The following is a 24645-nucleotide window of genomic DNA, read 5'->3' as shown; positions in this document are numbered from 1 at the left end:
GTAAATATAATGTAGCGCTTGATGATCTAGTTATATCCTGCAAGAGCAAAAATCACAACTCTTTTACCTCTGTCAAAACAAATAACCCTCAGAGTTAGGATCACTTCATGGACTCTTTCTTCAGATGTTCATTCTAAAGAAATAAAGTCTCTTATGAACAGAGAGTTACAAAAAGAGAAAAAATGCAAAAAAAATGTGATATTGATTGCAAGGTAAGGTAAGCAATCAGGGAAGGAAGCTGGTGGGAGCAGACAATAAGCTCTCATTTCTCCTAGTCTAGAAGGACTTCCGAAGATTAGAGCATAAGATCGTCTTCACAGTTCCCTGATGTAGCGGAAACGTGATCAGGGATAGTCTCGCTTCCTGAATGGATGATCAGAGATAGTCTTGCTTCTCGGGCATATTGAGTGCTCACACTGATAAGAAAAATAAGTAGATATCGCATCACTAGTTTTGGAGAAAACTGGATGTCTTCTGCAAAGAAAATTTCGTTAGTAACACATTTATACACAAATAAGAGGAATAGGTAGAACCAGTGAATTTCAAATTAACCATAGGAAAATTGCGAGATTCTTGGGGCACTTTTGAAAAAGTAGCTCCGTGAAATCCGCAAAGCAAGATCGGCTTTGACGAAAATAATACTTGAAAACGCCGAAAGTGCCGACAAACATTAATGGAGGCCGCGTGAAGTTTTGGAATCTGGAAAAGAAAAAGAGAATATGGGGATCTGAGATAATATTGGGATCCTGAAAACTTTAGCCATATTTCCTCCTATAGATATTGCCTTTGCAAGACTTGATTGGAGCAACTGCGTTTCAACTCAACTTCCTTCATTTTCTGAAACTTTAGTTTTTCTAAGACTTTCTTCGAAACCTTCTTAAAATGGCTTCCTCTTCTTCCTGCCCAAATTATTTCAATTTAAATGATGCTCCCACAACTACCAATGATGCCAAAGTTTGGCGTCCATCCTTTGTATCCCAAAATCGTCATCTCACAGTTAATGATTCTGTGATGATGAATGATGCTACTGCTGTCATAGTAGCTAGAAATTTCATTATTCCAATGGATGAAATGTTGTTGACAGGGAGATCTGAGGAAGAGGCTATTGATGACTCAATGGCTTTTAGCATTCAGAGTGCTGCTTCTGTTTCTAACATGGCTGATCGTTTGCGTGCTAGAGCAAACGAGGTTGAGAGGCTAACAACTGAAAATTCGTCTCTTCAAAGAATGCTTCATGAGTCTCAACAGGAGGTTGAGAAACTTAAAGGAGAGAATAATGCCTTGTTGAAACTGGTGAGTTCGTACTCTGTTGATACACTGAGAAGGCTAGACATGCTGCAGGTCTCCAATGAAAGAATTTTGGGAGACCACGAGAGGCTCATGGCTAAGCTTAAGAGGCGTCGTCCTCTTCCTTCAGAGACTTCCAGAACATAATGTATTTTTATAGATTTTACAGGGCCTGCACCTTCATTGCAGGTGGAAAAAATCTATCTGTTGTATGTTCCTGTAATAATAATTGCGCACATTCTTAAACTTGCACTTGTGTTTTTTTACGTCTTTTCAAAATGACGGTTTGGAACCTGGTGCCTTATAGGTTCAAATAACCACATTGACTCTCCCAAATTTCATATTTCAACGTATGGTAGTCCGGAACTTTTGGCCTGGGCTAAACACAAAACTCAGAATTTATTCGCCCTTTTTCTAATGAACATGAAATATGAATTGAGTAAAAGCCGCGATAATATCGCAATATATTTGGGTTCATGAGCTTCCGGCCCAGATATAACAAAATATGTGGGGAGCCTCAATTCATCATTCTCTTATGCCAAAGAAATATGTGGCGTACCACAATTTGCAATAATACCTCAAGGGTTGTTCATTTAATTGTTGGAACTTCAGGTTCTCAACACTGTTAGATTTTGAACCTCAAGCCAAAATCACATATTCTCATGGTATGGACATTTTTACAATTTTCTGTACATATTTCTGGACTTCAAGCCCTTACATAATTGTCTATATCTTGAGGAACTTATGGCATCTCATTTAATTGCTCATCCATGAGTTTAAGGAACTGCAGGTTCCCTTTTGAATAGTGATAGTTTACCCAAAATGCATACATCACTATTCATGTATACGGCACTATTCATATGTACAGTACATTTGCCAATACAATTATTTTCATGTGTATGACACTATTAACCAATACGGTACTGGTACATTATTAAGGAACCCCAGGTCCTTATTTACATGTCAGGGATCAAGGACCCTCAAGTCCAATCACATGTTTACAAATATAGTACCGGAGAGACTGCCAGCTCTCATATTAACATCATCATCAAAGATCTTCAAGTCCTGATGTAATTGTATGATGAGGATCAAGGAACTTCTGGTCCTGATCTGCTTACTGTAAAAACTCATCATACAGCACAATTAATCCATAAAATAAATTGCTGATAAATAAATTACTGGTATGGACGATAAACCCGCACCATACTTTAAATAAATGTAAATGTGCGGTAAAATAAATTCATAAATTAAATTGCTTACTGTATGGACGTTAATCCCGCACCATACCTTAAATAAAATTAAATGTGCGGTAAAGTAAATTCATAAAGTATGAGGGTTAATTCCACATCATACCTTTAAGTAAAAGTAAATTTGCGATAAAGTAAACATGCTTGTATGGGCACTAATTCTACTCCATACATTTAAATAAAAGTAAAGGCATGGACGATAAACCCGCACCACCCTTTTAAATAGATACTGTTGTATGGGTAATAAACCTACACCATACAGTAAATAAAATAAATGTGGGAATAAAAACCACCACTAAAAATATAAAAAGTGAAACCGTCCGTTAAAGCTAATAATAAAATTACTGTATATATATAATAATATATTAGTATGGTCAGAAGACCTTAGGCAATAATTCTAAAAGTTGCAGGAAGCTTTCCAACCCCTTTTTTTTTTTTTTCGTTGGAATCTTATCAACACCATGATTCATTAGTTTGAAAGCTAGACAAATTATGTTGGCTTTTCTTCTTTTCACTTGCAAACTTCACTAGCTTTGGATGTTAGTATGAGTATTAAATTGTGTAGAGAAATAATAAAATAATAGAAAAAGTAAGAGGCAGGGAGCTTATCCTTCTAGTTGGTTTGCTCGTATATCTCTCTAGCAGACCACAGCTCCTCCACTACTTTTCTTCCTTACATCAACATAATGGTTAGTAGTATAGATAATAGTACAACACAAAAATTATACCTGAGAGCTTCTCGTGCTGATAACGTGTTGTAAAATAACTAGGATATGTGCGAATATTGAGCTGCACGTAAAGTAGATGAGACACAGTATTTAACGAGGTTCGGCTATGCCTACGTCCCCGGAGAGCAGCAGTAGTAACTTTTCCACTATGTAAAATAATAGGGCTACAACTTTAGTGTTTACAATCTGTATGGCTCACTCAATTTTCTCTCTTGGAGAATTTCTCTCTTGCTCTCTTTCCTCTCAACTCACTCACCCTCTTTCTTCCTTCTCTTCCTCTTCCCTAAGCTCACACTTCTCTTGATGGAGGTATCTATTTATAGGCCTAAGACATTGGTGGTTCACCTCACAATATAATTGGTAGACAACATCATTAATATTCTTCAATCAATTGGGTAGTGGTTTGGTTTGGTGGGTGTGAGTTGGCTATGTGGGCTTCACCTATTCTTCTTTACTTATTCTTCTTTACAACAATCTTCACATTTTCCAACATTTGTTCTTTAATTTTTACAAGCAGGCTACAAAGACCAAAACCTAAGGAACAAACATTCTAGGCCTATAATCATGTGGCCCAATGGACAGTCATGGGGATCCCAAGTACATAAAGGCTCAACTTTCAGAACCCATTCCATGAAATAAAAGATGGCTTGAAGTTACCTTCCCCTGTTTTTGGGAGCAAAACTCTTGAAATTTTTGCTTACAATAATAAAACTCTTGTTTGTTATAAAACTAGAATAATCAGTGATGAGAAGTACTACTGTAATATTGGGAGTGGAATTATATTTCTCTTTTAGTGTTTACACTGACAGAATTTCTCCTCAGATAGACTCCACTCTCTCTCTTCTCTCTGACTCTCACTCTTTCTCTTTCTCTCTTCCGTTCTTTCTTTCCTTACTCTTTCTTCTCTTCTCTTTGGTGTGTTTTACAAGTGAATGAGCGAGCCTATTTATAGACTAATCTTCCCAACATAATGATTTTATCTTTTGACTAATCTTCCTTCTTTTCTAATACCATCATTTCTCCTTTTGACTACCATACTCAATACGATCATTTTTCTTCCATCATTTCTCTTTATGTGGGCTTCACCAATATTATTTACAACATTGTTGAATTAACTCAGTTCTTTTAAAAACAACATGGTATTATTTCATTTTCAGATATCCTCAACTGTAAAGAAAGTAAGAAACGTGGCACCTTCAAAGTAGGGACGTGTCATGTTCATAACATACGGTGGCTGCAAGTGTGAAGTTTCTAGTGGATTAATTTTCAATTTCACTTTTTCCCCTCCTATTTCTACCAAATTAAGGAACATTCCCAGATTTTCTGTTCTTTATCATATCAGCAAGTAGATAACTAGTTCTAGCGTTATCAGAAAGTGTGTGTTGTTGCACAAGGAAGGAACAATGGGACAAGGCGAAGAAGTCAAGACCAGAGCTGATGCCCAAGTTGAAATTCAGGTTCCTTTGTTTGTGTTTGAATGCATGACAGCCGACATGACATGAAAGTTGAAGTTAAATGTTGATTCTTCTGATTCAAATATTATGTTGGTGTGTTTTGTTGTGACAAATTATATGGCAGGAGAGAGGGGAAATATTCTTCTTCTACAGGCCAAAAGTTAACAAGGAGGAAGCTCACAGCCCAGATGATGTTCAACGTTTGTACATAGTTTTAAGGCCAGAGTCAGGTGAGAGGCCAATTGAGGAGAAGCAAGACCCTGATTCAGGAAAAGAAGGTGCAAAGAAGAAGGGATCAAATCCTGGTGAAAAAGGTTCTGATCGTAGTCAAAGTAGTGAAGGTGGGCATGGAAGGCAGGAAGTGAACATTGAGAAGCAACCATTGCTGAGGTTCATAGTGATGGGAAGGAAAAGCCTTCCTGACCCAAGCAAGAAAGGCAGACCCTATTGGGGTTTTGTTGAGATGGTCACCACAAATATAGATGATGTGAAAACTGCTCTTCAAGGAGGTACAAAATTTCCCATTTTAACTTTTTAGCATATTAATCCCATTTTAATTTTGCATAGATTACTATTTCTATATGATAAGATCCTCATCTTGGTTTTCAACTTGTTGGGTTTAGTGTTTTTTATTTTATTTAGTGATCAGGATTTTAATTAAAAGATAATCATCACTACCATGTGGTGATACTAATTCACTCAAATTAAACGTGGTGGCGATCCCGCAGTATATATAACATGTGTGAATTGTTAACATAGTGTAGGTATTACAGTCACACCGAAAAGTTACTCGTAATTTTGGATGTAAGCACAATATCAGCATGAGAAGCATAAGTAGAAATCAGAACTCATTGTATATACATGTTGTATGGCAGAGGAGTATGACACTAAAACCGAAGGGCACAGACACACTTCTGCAGCAAGGGCATTAGGAGAAGGCATATACCGCATTGTGAGGCATAAGGAGGGGAAGAAGAAACCCCACACTCATTTGATTTACAAGCTTGAGTTCCCACCAGAAGATGAGAACAATGAGCCTCAAGAGTCACTTAATATTAAACATGAAGGCTCATTTCATATTCAAATAAAGAACCCGGATCAACATGGCAGCAGCAGTACTTCTCAGTTCAGAGGGTTACAGAACAACCGCAGGGCTATGTTTCCTGCCCACCTGCAAGGCCAGTTTGGGAATTTAAGGTACTGCCCAGCTGATCCACCTGACTTCTTGAACTATGAAGGATGTGAGTTCTTGCTCATATCGGCTTCGGATGATATAGAAGAGGAATTAGGGCTGGAGCTGCAGACAGAGGGGGAAGCAGTTGAATCTTGTTCTGATTTGATCAAAACTTTTGGGGAGACTGCATCTACCAGTTCTCTTCTGAGAGGCACCTGGGTTTGAAAAAGAGGGGATTTGAAAAAGAAAATGGTACCATGCGTAGTTGTAGTTTGTTGTATTTAACTTTTGAAGCACTTTGTGGGCACATGGCCTGTAGTTTGTAGATTTGTGCAGTTTGTGCGACCAACTCTATTACTGCAGATATAGTAGTGACCGTGTGTTTTATGAATCAGTGGTTCAATTATTTTTGTAAAAGCAAGCCATGAGTTGGTAAGTGCAAAGAAAGTTGAAACAGGGTTGGTTCTGTAGCTCAAAGCAATAGCTGGTAGAAGTGTTTAAATATGCTGGAAGAACAAATTTCATCAGAAAAAAACACACAAACTAGTATGTCATCATGCAATAAATAGTTTTCGTAGAGAGAGTAGCTTACTCAAATCTTAACAATCCAAATAGATTATTTGTTTTTGGTGTAATTATCCACAGAGGTTTATCTTTCCATTTTTCCTAACAAAATACACAAATACGAACCACTCAAAAGCAGAGCTCCTCCTAAGATCAAAACCTGTGAGTTTTGACAAAAGATAAGATACAAAATTAAACCAAACCGAAAATAAAACCTTGGTAACAACAATCTAACTTGTTTCTTTTATAATTATTTTTTTTTGGGAAAGATTCTTTTATAAATATTGGATTTTGTCTCATTGCAGCAGAAGTCCCGCCAAAGGGAGATCTAACTCACTCACCAAAATTCGACCAAAAAAAAAAAACTTGCCCAAAAAAGTGAGCTTTAGCGCAATCCAAAACAAAAAGATGAGAGCTTGCTCTGTTGAGTTTCAGGGTTTTAGGGTTTAAGAAAGACTCTATTTGTTTCTATGTATGGATGTGATTCCTCTAACTATGTCCTCCTCCTCCAAATTCCTCCAAATCCCCACAACCCTCACCTTAACTTTCAAACTTTCCTCATCCCCAAACAAACCCACAAACCCATCTCTCCTCCCCAACCCATCAAACCCCACTCTCACTCTCAGACTCCACCAGACCCACAAACACAAAAACCCAATTTTCCACACGCCCTCCAAAACCCATCACCGCCTTCACCATACCCTGTTTTCCACACCACCCAACAGCCCCGCACCTCCGCCAGACCACCAATCGGAGCAATTCAAAGCTGCCCAAGACGCTCTTTTGGAGTTTCTTCAAGAATTTGGGGTTTCTGAGACAGAAGCCGTCTTTGTTTCGTCGAATTCGCCGAGGTATTTGCGGATGTTGGTCGATGGGGTTTTGGAGTTGGATGAGCTTGGGCTGTGGAGAGAGCGGGAGAGAAAGGAGGGGAGAGAATTGGTTGGGTTTAAAGAAAAGGTGAGGTATTTAGCCAAGGAAAAAGGTGACAATGGAAAAGTTGCGTTTTTGGAGAGTGTCGTTGGGTTGAGTTTGTCTTCGGCTATGAATCTTGCCAGGCATTTATCAGCAGAGACACTTCCGGGACTCGTTGAAAAGGTAAGGGCCTCGCAATTCATAAAATAATAATAATGGAAGTGAATGTAATTTGTTTATGTTATAATAAACAAGTAATTGGTACTTAGGATTGCTTTTTCAACTTTTTTGAGTTCAGTTCTTGTTTCACGAACGAGTCATTGAATTTATTGGTTTCTTTGATGTGAACAAGGTTGGGAATCTTGTGATTATGGTGAACCAGTTATTGGTATTTGGGACAATTTGTGAGAAACAGTCTAGTGGAAGTTATTTATTGGGTTATTTTATGTCAAACATTTGATTGGGAGAAGGGTGAAGTAAATTTCTCATCTGTGGAGCGTAGTGGAAAAATAACATATTTTTGATATAGTACGACAAAGGAAGGCAAGACTTGTTGGAGTTACTTATTGTCGGAAGTGATGACATATTTTTCAGTTTTAATAGCTTATCTATGGCAATGCCCTCTTATCCACACTCAATATTACAAATCCTGTACTATAAAAATTATGTATTATTTTTCCCTGGAAATCTTTTTGATATGACCCAAAATTCTTTGAAGTTTGTATGAGGTTCTGCATTATTAACATCATTGTGCATTCTTCATCATGTTCTGACATGGAGAAAGCTCACTGGAAAGTATGAGTAAAATGACTTCCACTAGACTGTTTCTCACAAATTGTCCCAAATACCAGGCTGCATACATAGATGATATTACAGAATGGGAAAGTATGCAGCCTGATTATTTTATAGTACATAAACCTTTGAAATGACTTCGTGAGTTTATAATTTCGTAATCAAGGACTCAAGATGAATTAGGACCCTATAACTGTAAAAGTGGAAATCTTATGACATGGACAAGACCCAAGAATTTGGTATTGATTCTCTAATGTCATATGAATGCAGAAATGAAATTATTCTTCAGATCTGTTGCAGAATTGTTTCTTATTTTGCATTTGGCTTATAGGTTAAGTATGTGAAGGAAATATTCTTTTCTGGCAGTAATGATGTGGGGCTCATTGGGAAAAATGCTCGTCGTATGATGATGCACTTATCAATTCCTATTGATGAAGACTTGCAACAAACCCTATCATTTTTTGAAAAGGTCTGGTATGTCTCTTCCAAATCTTAGTAATGCATGTATGTCAAACTGCAAGTTACTTTTAATTCTTTGTTATTTAGAGATTCGTGGTTCGTGTGCATTTATGTGTCTGGATAGTTTATTCTTATTTCCAGTTGGTGTTTATTTTTATGCTATAGATTGCAGCAAGGCGTGGAGGTCTGGACATGTTGGGTTTTGGAGACGCCACTTTTCGTTGTTTAATTGAATCCTTTCCCCGCCTTCTTTTGTTGTCCTTGGATCCTCACGTGACACCTATTGTGGAATATCTTGAAAATATTGGAGTCCCAAGAGAACGCATGACAAACATAGTTCTATTATATCCGCCCATTATTTTTTGCAACATTAAAGTTATTAAAACAAGAGTGCTTGCATTTAGAGAGGTACAGTTAACTTCAGTTCTGCTTTCTCTTAATTTTAATTTAAATGCAAAATTATTATGTAACTTAGGTGACTTTAAATATATAGTTACCAAATAGTTTGTTATTTCCGAAGCTGTATGAATGATAAAATAAGTGATCTCTATCTCACTGTGCAATTATGTTTGTTCTAGCTTCCTCTTCCCCACCTTGGACATTTCCTTGTTCTTTGGACATGTCAACTTTTGGATTTATGAAATTTCATGATCAGTAGCATAACCAACTTTACCAAGATTACATTTATAACATATGCCTTTGGTTGTACATGTAATAAATAGAATTATGGTGCTGGTTTATACATTGTTCACTTGGTCTATATTATTTTGACCAAGAATGGATTTCATAACGTTATGGAGACACCTTGTCTGCCATGGTTGAGCATTTCTTCATGTATTGTTGTGCAGGTTGGTGTGGAGGATAAAGATGTTGGTAGAATGTTGGTTAAATATCCATGGATACTATCTACCAGTATTCAAGAGAACTTCAAGGAGGTTCTTTCTTTCTTCGATTTGGAGAAGGTACGGAATCCAATCAGGTATTTTTATTTATGCTGGCCGATTTTTCCAACTGGAATGAATCATTATTTTGGTTAAAATACTAAACGAGGAATTGTGCTTCATTACAGGTACCAAAAATGAGTGTTGGTCTTGCAATCAAAAGCTGGCCTCATGTTTTGGGTTGCTCAACCAGCTTGCTAAAATTGATGGTTGACCAGATTGGTGAATTGGGTATTAGAAACAAGAAGTTAGGTCAGGTTATCTCTAGAAGCCCTCAACTATTGATACGGAAACCTGTAGAATTTCTTCAGGTTGGTACTTTTTGTTTTATTCATATCTTCGCATCTATATTACACAAACTTGTTTCCTTATAAATTTGTTTGTTTGTATTTGCGACTTTTACCTCATGATTTAGATGTTGGCTGCAGAGCTTACTTGTTTGGCTATTTGGTAAATTTGCTGTTTTAGGTTGAATATGAAATATTAAAGCCATATACGGTTTTTTCTTTTCCTCCAGTTTCATGCTTTCAAGCTGATAATATCTAGCCTATACTGCTTGGTTCTTCATCAAATGACCAAGAAAAGAAAAGGATGTCATTGAAGAACTAGTCTATAAAACAGGAAGTAACCAATTGACGCAACGAAAATTTTTGAAAAGCAACATATACATAGATATATCTATATATATATTGTTCTTTAAACTGTTAGGTTGTTGCCTTGTGTGTGTTGAGTTTGCAAAATTTAGATAGATGTATATATATATATATATATATATATATATATTGTTCTTTGAACTGTTAGGTTGTTGCCTTGTGTGTGTATTGAGTTTGCAAATTTTATGGTGGACTGCAGTACGGTGTCTACAATGTGCGACACCTGTGGCAGATGGCCAGTATGCAAAGAAAGATAAGCATATCTTCATGGCTCTGAGACTTTAATATCTCAGTTAGCAAGGTTCACACAAACAAGTGCAAGCGTAATTTAATTTTTTCCTACCAATTCAAGTTGGTCCCACATTAGAGATCTACACAATGCAACTGGATATACTTTACCAGTCTGTGAAGGATTCGGGAACCATGTAAATGTGTCACAGTTTCTTGAGTCCAGTTTTAACTTTTATTACTGCTTTATACAGGTGGTTTCATTTGTGGAAGGTCTAGGATTTGATAAAGAAACTGTTGGCATCATACTGGGTCGTTGTCCTGAAATATTTGCTGCCAGCATTGAGAGAACTCTCAGTAAGAAGCTTCAGTTTCTTGCTAGTATTGGTGTCTCCAAAGTTCATCTTCCACGGGTTATCAAAAAGTATCCAGAGCTTCTTGTTTCAGACACTGATAGAAATTTACTTCCTCGGTAATGTTTTTTTTTGTTTAGTATATGCAGCTCAACAAACTTAGAATTCTCTAGTTTTTTTTTTTAATGAAATGTGAATTAGTCTAATGTGGGGAATTTGCTAAGCAGGATGAAGTATTTGATGAAGAAAGGGCTGTCACGGAGGGATATTGCATTCATGGTCCGCAGATTTTCGCCGTTGCTCGGGTACAGCATTGAAGAGGTTTTGAGACCGAAGCTTGAATTCCTCATAAACACCATGGAGAAGCCAGTAACGGACTTGGTGGAGTATCCCAGGTACTTCAGTTATTCATTGGAGAAGAAGATAAAACCGAGATATTGGGTGCTTAAGGCAAGGAATGTGGAGTGTAGCTTAAAGGATATGTTGGGTAAAAACGATGAACAATTTGCTGAAGAGTTTATGGGTGTTGGAAGCATGCTTGTTCCAATTCCTCCTTCCCCTGGACAATAATGAAGTGATAGGAGCTCCTAAATTTTTACTTTGTAAATAATAAACCACAGATTTGTTCACAGTTTTGTAACAGTCAATGTATAGTAGTCCTATTTCATTAAATTTTTTAGTTAATGAAAACTTTAACATATCTATTTATGTAAAGGGGGATGACCTTAAAGGTGAAATAGTCCATAAATAAAGGATGCAATCGTCCATTCTATTAAATACAAATAAATGAGTAATGCTCACACAACAAACATCCATAAATCATAGCTTAGGTGCTGAGTTCACCCTATGTGTATAGCCGCTCGGCTATACTATTTATAATAATCTTTTTTTTAAAGACAATAGAAAAATATATCCGAGTATAGCCGGGCGGCCATATTATTTTTTATAATAAAAACAATAGTACAGCCGCGCGGCTATAGCTTTCTATAATAAAAAAACACTGAGTGCAGCCGAGCGGCTATAATATTTATTTAAAAAAAGACCCAGCTGGAGCCTAGCACCGATTCGCCACGTGTCAATCCGTATAGCCGGGCGGCTATACTGTTTTTTTTAAATAAAAACCGTAATATAGCCGTTCGGCTATACTATTTTTATTTTAAAAAAATGAACCACCTGTCGCCTAGCGGCCGTTTCGCCACGTGTAAAAAATGTATAGCCGCGCGGCTATACTATTTATTTAAAAAAATGAACTGCCTAGAGCCCTTTTCGCTAATGTCAAAAAATATATAGCCGGGCAGCAATACTATTTTGTAATAATACAAACGTATAGCCGATCGGCTATACTCTTGAGGATGAATTGTGGGGCTGCTATTTTCTTCGGTGTGAATATTATTTGTGCCAAACAAAACTTGCCACTCAGACATGTCAAAAGGGATCTCAAGAAGACCACCACAGCTGTCTTCAAGGTCGGCATCATAACAAGTAACACTCTAAACAACACTCAAAGCAACACCAATCTAATACCCATCCTCAAGAGACCAATTACCATGGGCATTACTACCACAAACAAGAATTGGGAAACGGTCGTTGAGAGAGTTTACAGAAGGAGTTTAAACATAGGGAAAAAAAACTCATTGCAGTGAAAGGATTTGAGAAGCTAGTTAAAGAAGGTGGGAAGGAGTTTCGTGCGGAGATGCAAGCAATCAATTTTAATTTGAAACTTTTTTAGGTTTATGTGAGTTTTAATTTTGAGGGTATTTGTGTCTTTTTAAGTGTGTTTTATGCTATATTTGATTTTTTTTATATTTATAGAAACTGATATTTATGAAATTAGGGACCAAATTTTGGCTATTTTTGATAAATACTCATTATCTAAGTACACTCTAATATTTAAATCAAAATTTTAAATTAACTAAAAACACCGTATTTAACTACCAAAAACACCCCTGATGATTAAAAATAAAAAATCATGAATAGCACAGGTCAACAACTTAAATAAGAATGTGCAACGTGTTCTAATTTTTTCAGAGATCTAATGAAAGAAAGATACTAAGTAGCATATCCTTCTTTTCCTAGGTCTGATTGCTAAGCTGATCATCTTATTCTTCAAGTTCTTCCTTTCAGTTGCAAGGCTTGGAAAAAGCAATGCTCCAAGCAGCTAGAACAACGGCGTGTGCATTATATGCAAAAAGGGATGGCACTAGAAAGAAAGTAAGAGGGTTGCCCTCCCTCAGACTTGATCAAAACCATAATCAAGTGAAGTGAATGAGAAATTGATTTTAAAGAGAGCGAAATGAGCAAGAGGAAATCTGGTTGTGACTAGTGTATAGTTTTTGATAAATTCCAACACAACACGACACAACGTCTAGATAATTTAAGCATTGCACTTGCTACTACAAGCATACAAATTCAATGGTCGATGGCACTTTTCCTTTCAAGTGTTGCATAGCATGTTCTCTTTGCCTTTCACATCTACGAGCACGATACCCTACTATTTCTACTACCTTGAGGTTAGGATGGAGGCATTTGCCAACCTCTTATTTCACGGGAATATAGAAAATGGGCCCAGCCAGCCCACTCCCATTTTTCAATCTATTTTATTTTATTTCCCGACCGTTGAGTTGAAGCGGTTTCTCATTCCCCTCCCTCCCTCCCTCCCTCCCTCGTCACAAAATAAAAAAACCTCCACCCAATCTCACCATCTGCTGCTAAAAATCACAAAACATCCGACAAGAGAGAAACTCCAAGACAGACAAGGCTCTCTTCTTCTCCATGTACCTGCCTTGCGTTCTCCGTTAATTTCTTTCTTTTGCTTTATTTTTTCCTTCGCCTTTGTTGTTGTTGTTTTTGGTGAACTTTGTGGGTTTTTATTGTTGAATTTGTATTATTTTGCTTTAATTAATAACTTTTGGATTCAATTTTGTGTATTGTTGTGCAGCTTGATGGTAGAAATAAACACGTTCTTTTGAATTTGAACTTTTATTGCTTGCAATGGGGGATGTCATCAGTAAAGCTGTAGATGGGGTCGGTGGTCTACTTGAGAAGGCGTTCTTGGCTCCATTTAAGACTATGTTTGGTGGCTCATGCGAGTAATTTCTGCTGAAAATGTTCTCTTTTATTGCCGGCCCGGCCATCGTTCTGTTCAATCATATCATATGTCGTAATTTCAGATGAAAATTACTATGATTTGTTGACTTCATTTCATCTCCAATAGTTTCTTGTGTTGCACTAACTTGGAGGCCTGCTATGAGTCTCTGATGTTCATACATGTTTTCCTTACTTTCATGACCGGCATTTCTTCGCAATACACTTCTTGTTTACTTCTTCCTTTTTCCTGCCAAATGGGTGCAGCTTATAGGCCAAGGCACTTCATTTTCTTAGCTGCTAATCTTAGGAAATCTTATTTATTATCTTCTAGTTCTTGATTTTCTTTATCAGTTTGGCACTAAACTAACAAAACCATGCTTTGAGATTCTCCTTCATTCCCCTTAGTTCTTGTTTGTTTTCCTCAAAGATGTAACCTCCTAGGCATCGATGCCGATCGGAGGGGGAAATACTCCTTTGCAAGATAGGAATTAGCTGAATACTTTTCTGAGCTTGTGCATATTCATTTTCAACTATAGATGATGAGACTGGATGATGGATTTACCTTTGGATTATACTTCACTGCCCTGCTAATATTACTATGATATGTTTGATTCTGCAGGGATGTGTGTTCAGGACCCTGGGATTTCGGTTGCTTTATTGAGCATCTATGTGTCTCCAGTCTGTTGAAACTGTTAATGATCTTGGTCCTCTGCTACATAAGTAATTTCTTCTTCTTTAGTTGTACTCTTCTTATTTTTGTTAGAGTTTGCTTCTCAGACTAGCCTTGGAAGTTCATTTGTTATGAGCTTCAGTTGCAGAAATGTTGATTTGTATCTTATTCATATTTTTCACTTTCTTTCAGCTTTATTATTCTTCTATCTATTATTTAAACTGGGGTTATTCCAATGCATTGGAAAAAGCCTCTGTAAGATGTGTTGGGCTGCATGTGAGACATACTGGTATGCACTAGAAGATATTACTTGTTTCTTGTGTTACAAACTAAAGAACACTAAGAGGGTAAACCGCCGTCGTCACCGTCGTCGCCGCCGCAGCCAATTTCGAGACATTGAGCAAGGATACAGTTCAAGCGAGGAAAATGATTTGTGGGATAACTATCATGAGTTAAATGTCAGCAGAAAGCGGAAGTCACTCAGCAGGAGAAGAAAGGATAAGCTGCAGAGCTCTGTTTACCCATCACGTAGGCACGGCACTCGTAGTCACCACCATGTAAGGTTAAAGTCTAGGGGAAGATCTGTGCGCATTGTGGGCAGATCCCAAAGGCCAAGAAGCTCGAGACATCTTCGATTAAGAAAAGTGAGAAATGTTCGAAGGCAAGCTAGAACATCGAAGAGGAGGAAACTTAGGTGATTGTCTGTGTTTCTGAAATTGGTTTTGAAATTATGACGGTTGTAATTAGTTGAATTTAAGATATGACTTATAATAAAAGAACATATGAAATTTCAATTGTTGCATATGAAATTTCAATTGTTGCATATGAAATGTGATTGACCAACTTTTTTCCTCCACTTGAGGCAGAAGATGAGATATCAGTTTACACCACATTTTTTGAAAGGTTCTTTGTTTACTTTTATTTGTCTACAAAGACTATTGCAAATTCATACATACATTTATTGATGTAAAGCAAGCTAGCTCAACCCCACTAGTGCAACCTGAAAGCCATATGCATGACTACTTATTTACTTCGTTTGATCGGAAAGGAAGTTCTAGACATCGGGTTTCTTAGAACAAGTTTGATCAGATGCTGCAGCCATATTCTCTATGGCTACCCCAGCGTTGGCCATGTTGGCAATAGCTCGTGCGTATTTCATTCCATAATTTGATAAAGGTCCACAGTTGTTCTCGTAAGTCCTCATCTGCATGGAAAAGAATTCAAAATCAATATCTGAGAGATGAGCTCAAACACTAGTGCATCTGCCATCATTTCATGGTTGAAGTTACAGGAGAAGGACTTTCAAGCATCTTGAAGCAATCCCAATCATCTACTAGAGGTTGCCCATGAGGCCTAACATTAAGCAACACTTTTGAGCTCTTCTGATGTCCAAACAAAAGCTCCCCTATTTTTTTATTTATTCTGTAGTCCACAAGTTTCCTATGAGCAATTTCATCGAGCAGCTGCTTTCGGGCTTCCAGTTTGGTATGAGAGCCAGTAGGAGCTTTGTGGAACTGAAGAATAAAGAGATATAGTTGATAGCTATAAGAAAAAGAAAATCTTCTTTTGCCTGGCCTGCTATGTTTCTAGAGTTCAGAACCTAGAATAAAATAGTACTAGAAACCTTGTGATGAAGATGAAGGAGGTCTGCATCACGTTGGTTAACAACCCTTGAGATTGATGGTGAAGAGATATCTTCCATGGAAGTGTAGCTATCATTTGCAGGATCTGCACCCATGTAAGTTAAGAGGAACTCCTTTCTGTGACTCATATCTCCATACTGCATAACATGAGAATCATTTGTTCTTCTTCGAACCTGTAATTTATCGAGATGGTCATATTATTCTAATTCTCCTTGACATTACACCATCTGACATGCATATGTCAAATATTTTATCTATTATATTGAAAGTTCAATCATTCTTTAGAAGTTTGAAACATTGTCATTGTTTACCCTTTCATATTGCTTCTCCAATGTTTCTTTACGCAAATCATTTTTGTCACTGCTCTCAAATTTGAAAGTACTGAAATCACCACAACAACAAAGTAATCAGTGCGAGCCTTTTAGCGAAAACATGTTGGAAACTGATGAAGCAATGTATACTTTGTTTAACTATAACAGCATCTTAATAATGAAAGTATTGCATACCAATCCTCTATCCAGGAAATACTGAACAAGTCCCCCAAACAGATATCATACTCAGCAGGAATACCAGGTTGACCAGGACAGTATGTTGCATACCCATCCTCTTCTGCATTTGCTGATGTAGGCGGAGCCAGTGCATGCCCAGGGTGGGCACTGGCCCCCTCTCAAATATTGTGGTACATACAATTTTATGTTAGTATATTGTACAAATATTATAAAATTCCTCACAAATTCTTAAATGGCCACTATTTTCTTTGTTTCTCTTTCATTTTCATGTCTAAATTTCTTTTGAATTGCATGTATTTTGTTGTCATAAAAGAGTGATAGGTTATTCACACAAAAAGTAAAGAAAAAAAATAGAGAAAAGTGATAAAATTAGGAATTTATTAAAAACTAGGTTGATTTGTCATAAAAGAAAGTGATTTTTAAAGGTGCCCCCTCTTACTTAAATTCCTGGCTCCGCCACTGCTTACATTCTTTGGAAGGAGGCCTTCAAATATACTCCTAGACTCGCAAGCTTCAAGGTAAAATACCTATTTTGTGTAACAAATTCATAAAACCTTAATAAGTGCAGAAGTACACCCAAAAAAATAGTCGAAAACTTCAGTGAGGATGGATTATACATTAATTACTGATGAAGTGGAAATTCCTGCCATGCTTTTGTAACCTTTAGCAGCATGCTTCTTCTTGAGCACATCTATGAGGTCTATTGTGAAAACCGAAGGAGTACCAGTAGGCATCCCTGAATGTAAATATAACAACATCTGTAATATGCACTATATAATTTAATAGAAATGTGAGTCTAGACTATAATATAAGAAAAACTTCCACTTTCTTTTCCTGCATACTATGATTTGCACGCTTATTGCTTTGTTAAAATATTTCAATCGGAAAATGAAAGAAACTCATGTTGCATACAATTTTCTTTAATACAAAGTTACTAACCAAGTAATCCTGCAGCACCATGGTCAGTGTAATATATGAAAATATGGTCATTTGGACCGCTACGCAGAACCTTCCCACTACCTCCACTGAGGGTACTTTTGTTTGCAAGAATAACGGCATAAAGATTGTCTGCATTAACGTCATCCCCTGTATAATCCTGCATAAAAATATAAGTTACCTTACAGTTTAAAGGATGTTAAACTTATTAACAAACCAGCTAGAAACTGAAGTCCAATTGAGAAAAATAAAATAAACCTTGGGAACTCCTTTATAAACATCATGGCCTTTTGGTTTGTTGATGATGACACCTTGTCTAGGATTTTCCGGGTTGAACGCAATATCATCATACATGAAAAAAATGATGTTCTCATCTTTCAGTCCACCTTTCTTCAGTATTTGGTATGCATGGCATACATTAGCCTGCATTTTTCAAAAATTATATAAACGACGATAAGGTCACTTGATATTATATAATGAAATTTGGACAAAATTAAACCTGGTGCCTATTCTGTAACCATTAGACCCGACAACTAGAACAGCCCATTTTTTTCCATTATCCTGGGTGGTACTTGGAAAGCCATCATCACCATGAGTAATAGAGTCTATGTGTGCTGCATTTACAGGGAGGCACAAGCTTCCAGCAGTCAAACTTAAACAAGCAAGAAATATCAATGCTCCACAACTTTGCCTAGCCATTCTGCAGTGCAGATTATACAAGGTGATCTGCAGAAACACAATTTAGGCTTAATTAGAGGTTAACAAATAGTTAATGTACAAAGAAGCCTTGATGAATGATTAAGGAGATGAACTAGGAGATAATATTTAATGTGGAAGACCAAACCTCTTACCAAGAAATTTTCACAATGTCTCTGCAATGTTGCAAAGTACTCTATTTGTACAGTTCTGTGGTTGAAATGAACGGCTCAGATTAAATCTTCTATACATGCTAAACAAGGAAGTGAGTAGATATATGAGCACTACATAGTTAGCAGCCCATTTTAAAAAATATAAAATAAATAAAATCTCATGCATGATAGTTAAAAGAACAGGAGAATATGAGTATTAAAAAAAAAAAGAGGAAAAGGATAGAGGATCCTTCGCTACAGTCCATCTCCCTTTCTTCGTTTAGAAATTAAACAAATTAATTTGGATGTTTTATTGTCTTAATTAGTAATATTATGAGTCTGTGAGATGCTACTAATGTATTTTCTCCACATTTCAACTAATCCTGAGGTTACTTTATGCATATCTGGATAATTTGTTTCATTAATGAATTTACTATATTATATACATATATATTGTTATGTGTCTTCTTCGCACCGACGTTTCAGTCACACATTGAAATTAGTCACTATGTGAGTAAAGTAATTGATGTGTAACAACCGATATATGATATGTGACGCGAACAAATATATGCATAAGGTCTACTTGGAGATGAAGTTTTGTGACTGAAGGGATAAGGTCTACTTGGTGAAGTTTTGTTAAGAAACATGTTATAAAGTCAATAGTATATACAAGATTATAGGATGAAATCAGGCAACAAAATTTGTGACAATGCAAAAGATTCTTAAGGGTTCATCGATTGAAATTTGAGATTTCAAATATAAATGTTTTGTTGATGTTGTGTTGGTTAAATCCTTTGAACCTTCTATCTAGTCATTTGAAATACAGCAATTTGTTCACAATTTGAGTAACCTTTTCTTATAAGGCAAAAGTGGATACAAGATACATGTGTTTGTTTGATAAAAGTCTAATAACTTCCTTTTTTGTTGGATTAGGTCATTAGAACATACATTTTCTTTCTTTCTTTCTTTCTTTGAGAATGAGTCCAATACATTCTTCCTTTTCCTCAATTACCATTTATTGAAGCTCATTTAAACAAAATCCAACAGACAATTTTTGTTTCTCAAGAAACACGAAACTGAAAACTTTTAAGAAATGAAGAAAGCTTCTTCAATTCAAGAGTCCAGATTAACAATTGAAAGAGTCAACACTTAATCTGGGTTGCAGAGTCTCCATGTTTTCTTGATCGAATTCCTTAAGTACTTGTTTCTTTTAATGCCAAACATGTTCGCGAACGATAATGAAAACATCAGTAGGCTCTTGGCTTGAGAGCTTGTACTGGCTGCTGAACTGATAAAGATCTTGGTCAGCTTCAGAGTGATGAACTTTTTCGCTATTTAATTAGTTTTATTCTCATCTTTTATTATAGAGTTTGGTTCATATGATTAGCCTTGAAAGAGCATTAATTAGCAACTAATGGCTTGCAAAGGTATTATCCGACACAGAAATGTCACATATGTTTAAATGCTAGATTTTACAGATACACAGACGACATCACATTTTTGAAACATTATTTATTAATTTTCATTTCTTATTTTCATACAAACACTATTGCAACATCAACCACATTAAACCAACATAAAATTCATATATATATATATAACCGTTTATTTACTTCATCAGATAAGAAAGGAAGTTCTAGACATGGAGTTTCTTGGAACAAGCTTGATCAGAAGCTGCAACCATTTTCTCCAGGGTTACCCCAGCATTGCATATGTTGGCTATAGCTCGTGTGTATTTCATTCCATATGTTGATAGATGTCCACAGTAGTTCTTATAAATCCTCAGCTGCACGGATAGAACTCAAAATCAATATCTCAGAGATAAAGATTTCTGGTTTACTTTTATTAAACAATAAAATAGATAAGCAAAAAAAATTGTGTGTCTGTATAGAGGACTTACAAACTTCTTGAAGCAGTCCCAATCGTCTACTACAGGTTGCCCCTGAGGCCTACCGTTCATCAATACGTTTGAGCTCTTCTGGTATCCAAACAAAAGCTCCCCTATTTTATGGATGCTATAGTCCACATGTTTCCTATGAGCAATTTCATGAAGCAGCTGCTTTCGAGCTTCCAGTTTTGCATGAGATCCGGCAGGAGCTCTAAGGAACTGAAGAACAAAGACAAATGGTTTGTAGATATAAGAAAAACACTTTGAATGCAGAATCATATTATCAAAATATATGAAAGTTTGTGCAAACTTAAAAATATTCAAGTTTAGGAATTAAGAGCAGAAACCTTGTGCTGAAAATAAAGGAGGTTTGTGTCACGTTGGTTAACAGCCCTTGAGGGTGAAGAGATATCGCCGATGGAAGTATAGCTATCGTTCGCAAGATCTGCACCCATGTAAGTGAAGAGGAACTCTTTCCTATGGCTCATATCTCCATACTGCATAACATGAGACTTATTTGTTCTTCTTCGAACCTGTAATTTAGTCAAGATGGCCATATTATTGTAATTTTCCTTGGCATTATACATAGACTTTATGTTTTGCATCTGACAAACATTTTCAAAATAGTTCATCTATTGTAATGAAAGTTCCATAAATATCTAAAACTGTGAGAAGTTTTCAATATTTTACCCTTTCATATTGCTTCTCCAAAGTTTCTTTGCGCAAATCATTGCTGTCACTGCTCTCAAATGTCACAATATGTTCCAAATTCATCGAAACAACAAAGTAATTAGTACGAGCCTTCGATTCAAAATATATTGGAAACGGATAAAGTAATGTACTCTGAATAACAGCATCTTAATAAAGGACAGCATTGCATTACCAATCCTCCAACCAGGAAATACTATACAAGTCTCCCAAACAGGTATCATACTCCTCAGGAACTTCAGGTTCACCTGGACAATATGTTCCATAACTACTCTCTTCTGCATTTGCTGCGGTAGTAGCATAAATATTCATTTTATTTGGAAGGAGGCCCTCAAATATGCTCCCCGACTCGCAAGCTTCGACGTAGAATACCTGATATAGGTTTTTTTAAATAAATGCATAAAAGCCTTAGAAAGTACTGAAATTCAGCAAAGATTGATAGTGTAAACTGTAGCAAGGCTACAACCTTATCAATTGCTATTGAAATGGAAATTAATCTTACCATGCTTTTGAAACCCTTAGAAGCATGCTTCTTCTTTAGCACATGGATAAGATCTTTAGCATAAACAGCATCATCCCCACTAGGCATCCCTGGATACAAATACCACTCACACGTAAACGCAATGTCTAATTTCACAGAAATGTTACCCTGTTCCCTATTCTTTCAATTAAGAATAACTTCTACATAAAACAAGAGTTGGTTCTTCCTTGATTGGATCATGTGCATGCTTATTCCTTTGTTATTACAAATGTAACTCCAGAAACAAAATAACTTTTTTTTACTAAATTTATGGGATTCTACTAAGATCATATTACATACAATTTCATTAACAAAATATTTTGAAAGTTAATTAAAATAAGCTACTAACCAAGTAATTAAAATAAGCTACTAACCAAGTAATCCTGCAGAACCATGGTCTGCATAGTAGATGAAAACATGGTCATTTGGACCACTTTTCAAAACCTTGCCACTACCTCCAGTGAGGTTCCTTTTGTTTCCAAGAATAACAGCATAGAAATTTTTTGAGTTAACATCTGCCCCTGTATAATCCTGCAGGAAAGACAAAAACGAAATTGCATTACAGTTAAAACAATGTTAATCAAAGAAACTAGTTAGAAACTAAAATCAAATAAAAAAAATTAAACCTTGGGAACTCCTTTGTAAACATCATGGCCCTTTGGCTTGTTGATGATGACACCTTGTCTAGGGTTTTCGGGGTCATGCGCAATGTCATCATACATGAAAACAATGATGTTCTCATCTTTCAGTCCACCTTTTTTCAGTATCTGGTATGCATGGCATATATCAGCCTGCATGGAAAAACAATTAAATGTACTATTAGTAACATAACATAATCTTTGATACGAATAATATATATATGATGAAATTTGGACAAATTTAAACCTGATGCCTATAGTTGTAGTAACCATTTGACCCGGCAATTAGAACTGCCCATCTTTTTCCCTTATCCTTCTTAGTGGTACTTGGAGAGGCATTTTCACCATGAGCACTGAAATCTATTTCTTTTCCATTTTCAGGGAGGCACAAGTTAATTCCAATACTCAAACTTAGCAAAGCGAGGGATAGCAATACTCCACAACTTAGAATAGCCATTCTGCAGATTAAGATCACCTGTACAAACATAGAATAGCTAGTGTTAGTAATTAGAAGTCGACAAATTAATGCACATACATATACGTATGTTACGTTGTAACGTTGATCAATTTTAATGTACTTTTGATGGTATAGGAGCACTATGCTTAAATTGAAGCGCTTCAGAACTCTCTCTAAAGCTCACTAGCTCAGCCTTGAAGAATATTCAGAAAAAGGAAATGAAACTAGGAAAAAGGCCAAAAATCTTACCAAGAGATTTTCAAAGAATTGCTCAAAAAGATTTCACTCAAGTTCTCAGTGAGTACATGCTCTTCCAATGAACAAAGGACTCGATTTATACATGCTTTATGGTTGCAATGAACGGTTGAGATTAAATCTCTCCCGTATATACTTGCTGAAGAAGGAAGTGTCTAAATGTAGAAGAACAATTGTTTCATCACCCCACTCCAATTAATATTCTTCATCATCAGCTTTGTGATCCTTGACGTGGCCCATAACATAGTGCCTTAGTTCTTACAAACTCAAATGAACTAAGGCAACAATTTTTCATTTACGAACCTCACACAAAAACTGATCATGGTGATTAAAAATAAATTAAAAACTGGACCAATGTCGAATTTTTGAAAATCTTGATACTATAAAAAGTTTAACGTGTTGAGAGCACTAGATGTTTTGAGCTAATTACCTAAAAATTTAAGTATTTTAAAATGGTATAAGTATAGGTCATCTTAACAAGGATTGTCCAAAATAATCTTGGATCACTCAAAAGAGGGGATTACTTGTACACAAATTGCTTTTTCTTTTCTTTGTCATTCGCTAGGGAAGGGAGGGGGAAGTTTATATGGGGGCAGTTTTGGAAGGGAAGGGGGAGAGTTTGGCCCACTTTTCCAATGTGGTGCCACCCCATGTGCTTGTGCACAAATTGCTTGACATGTATTAATAGCTATGGGCGATGAATTAAATCACGCATATTTGGATCAAATTTTTTCCATTCAATTAATGCAGTGCTGATTATTTATTGGAATTAATGCGCCTTTAATTCGAACTAAACTATTGTGTGACACATTTAAATTACTATGTAAAGGATAGGTGGTGGTCATTCGATTTCTTGTTCTTGAAGAATGATGGAAGTTAGCTCGTTGATATATTTGCCTGTGTAGCACATTGGAATTACATGCAAATTGAAAATTAAAAAAATTGGTATGGTGGTATGTCTATTTCAATTTCTATTCTGGAAAAATAGTTTGTATAGCTAGGGAAGCTTTTTAGCAAGGTTTCACATTTTAACCATGTAGACCAAGATTAGAGGATGGTTTTATAGACTGTAATACACCCAACCTTCTGCCCACTATGATTTAATTAATTTGACTAATTAGCCGATCCTTCTTACTTTTATTTTTTTATAATAAAATACGTGGTATAGCCGGGCGGCTATACTTTTTCAAAACAAAATGCCCACGTATAGCCGCGCGGATATACTTTGTTTTAATTAAAAACCCCGTAGCCGAGCGGCTATACTCCAGTTATTTTAAAAAAAACACCCAGTATAGCCGTGCGGCTATACTATTTATAATTAAAAAAGGACCACCTGCTGGGCGCCTAGCGCCGCTTCGCCACGTGTCACAACAGGTCTAGCCGGCCGGCTATACTGTTTTAAAAAAAAACTCCGAGTATCGCCGCGCGGCTATACTATTTTAAAAAAAGACCAGCTTCTGAGCGCCTAGGACACGCTTCACCACGTGTCGAAATAGTATAGCCGCGCGGCTATACTATTTTGAAATAAAATGTAGTATAGCCGCTCGGCTATACCTTTTTTATTTTAAACAACCCGACTATAGCCGCTCGCAGAACTTTTACTTGCCATAAAGCCTCCGCCATTGTTGTTCTTCTTCTCCCTTGCGGTCCCCGACTTACTCCCTCTCGAATTCGACAAAACCCCATTCGCTTTT

The 24645-nt window shown here is 36.5% G+C and overlaps 5 protein-coding genes across 5 annotated transcripts; 3 read left to right on the top strand and 2 right to left on the bottom strand.

Moving 5' to 3' along the window:
- LOC18783125 lies at window positions 4557-6298 on the top strand. The gene is made up of 3 exons (XM_007216141.2): window positions 4557-4719; window positions 4841-5225; window positions 5592-6298. The coding sequence occupies exons 1-3, from the start codon at window positions 4666-4668 to the stop codon at window positions 6113-6115; spliced, it is 963 nt and encodes a 320-aa protein (XP_007216203.1). The 5' UTR covers window positions 4557-4665; the 3' UTR covers window positions 6116-6298.
- Window positions 6744-11501, top strand: LOC18783393. The gene is made up of 7 exons (XM_007216416.2): window positions 6744-7549; window positions 8490-8627; window positions 8783-9025; window positions 9466-9579; window positions 9687-9869; window positions 10694-10911; window positions 11020-11501. The coding sequence occupies exons 1-7, from the start codon at window positions 6929-6931 to the stop codon at window positions 11360-11362; spliced, it is 1860 nt and encodes a 619-aa protein (XP_007216478.2). The 5' UTR covers window positions 6744-6928; the 3' UTR covers window positions 11363-11501.
- LOC18782875 (protein HAPLESS 2) lies at window positions 13529-15308 on the top strand. The gene is made up of 4 exons (XM_007216687.2): window positions 13529-13566; window positions 13731-13881; window positions 14499-14599; window positions 14742-15308. Exons 2-4 carry the CDS (start codon window positions 13784-13786, stop codon window positions 15245-15247), a joined length of 705 nt encoding a protein of 234 aa, XP_007216749.1. The 5' UTR covers window positions 13529-13566; window positions 13731-13783; the 3' UTR covers window positions 15248-15308.
- LOC18782801 (vacuolar-processing enzyme) lies at window positions 15604-18066 on the bottom strand. The gene is made up of 9 exons (XM_020559237.1): window positions 17896-18066; window positions 17641-17797; window positions 17349-17437; window positions 17163-17228; window positions 16699-16829; window positions 16504-16552; window positions 16174-16365; window positions 15839-16063; window positions 15604-15753 (listed from the first exon to the last, which is right to left on the bottom strand). Exons 1-9 carry the CDS (start codon window positions 18064-18066, stop codon window positions 15604-15606), a joined length of 1230 nt encoding a protein of 409 aa, XP_020414826.1.
- LOC18783417 (vacuolar-processing enzyme) lies at window positions 20122-22696 on the bottom strand. The gene is made up of 9 exons (XM_007216092.1): window positions 22487-22696; window positions 22228-22392; window positions 21976-22132; window positions 21584-21672; window positions 21257-21453; window positions 21064-21112; window positions 20721-20906; window positions 20386-20592; window positions 20122-20271 (listed from the first exon to the last, which is right to left on the bottom strand). The coding sequence occupies exons 1-9, from the start codon at window positions 22694-22696 to the stop codon at window positions 20122-20124; spliced, it is 1410 nt and encodes a 469-aa protein (XP_007216154.1).

Source organism: Prunus persica, chromosome G3 (genome assembly GCF_000346465.2).
Source record: "Prunus persica cultivar Lovell chromosome G3, Prunus_persica_NCBIv2, whole genome shotgun sequence".
Lineage (NCBI taxonomy): Eukaryota > Viridiplantae > Streptophyta > Magnoliopsida > Rosales > Rosaceae > Prunus > Prunus persica.
Note: the sequence above shows the minus strand (reverse complement) of the source record. Positions and strands in the feature narration are given on the sequence as shown.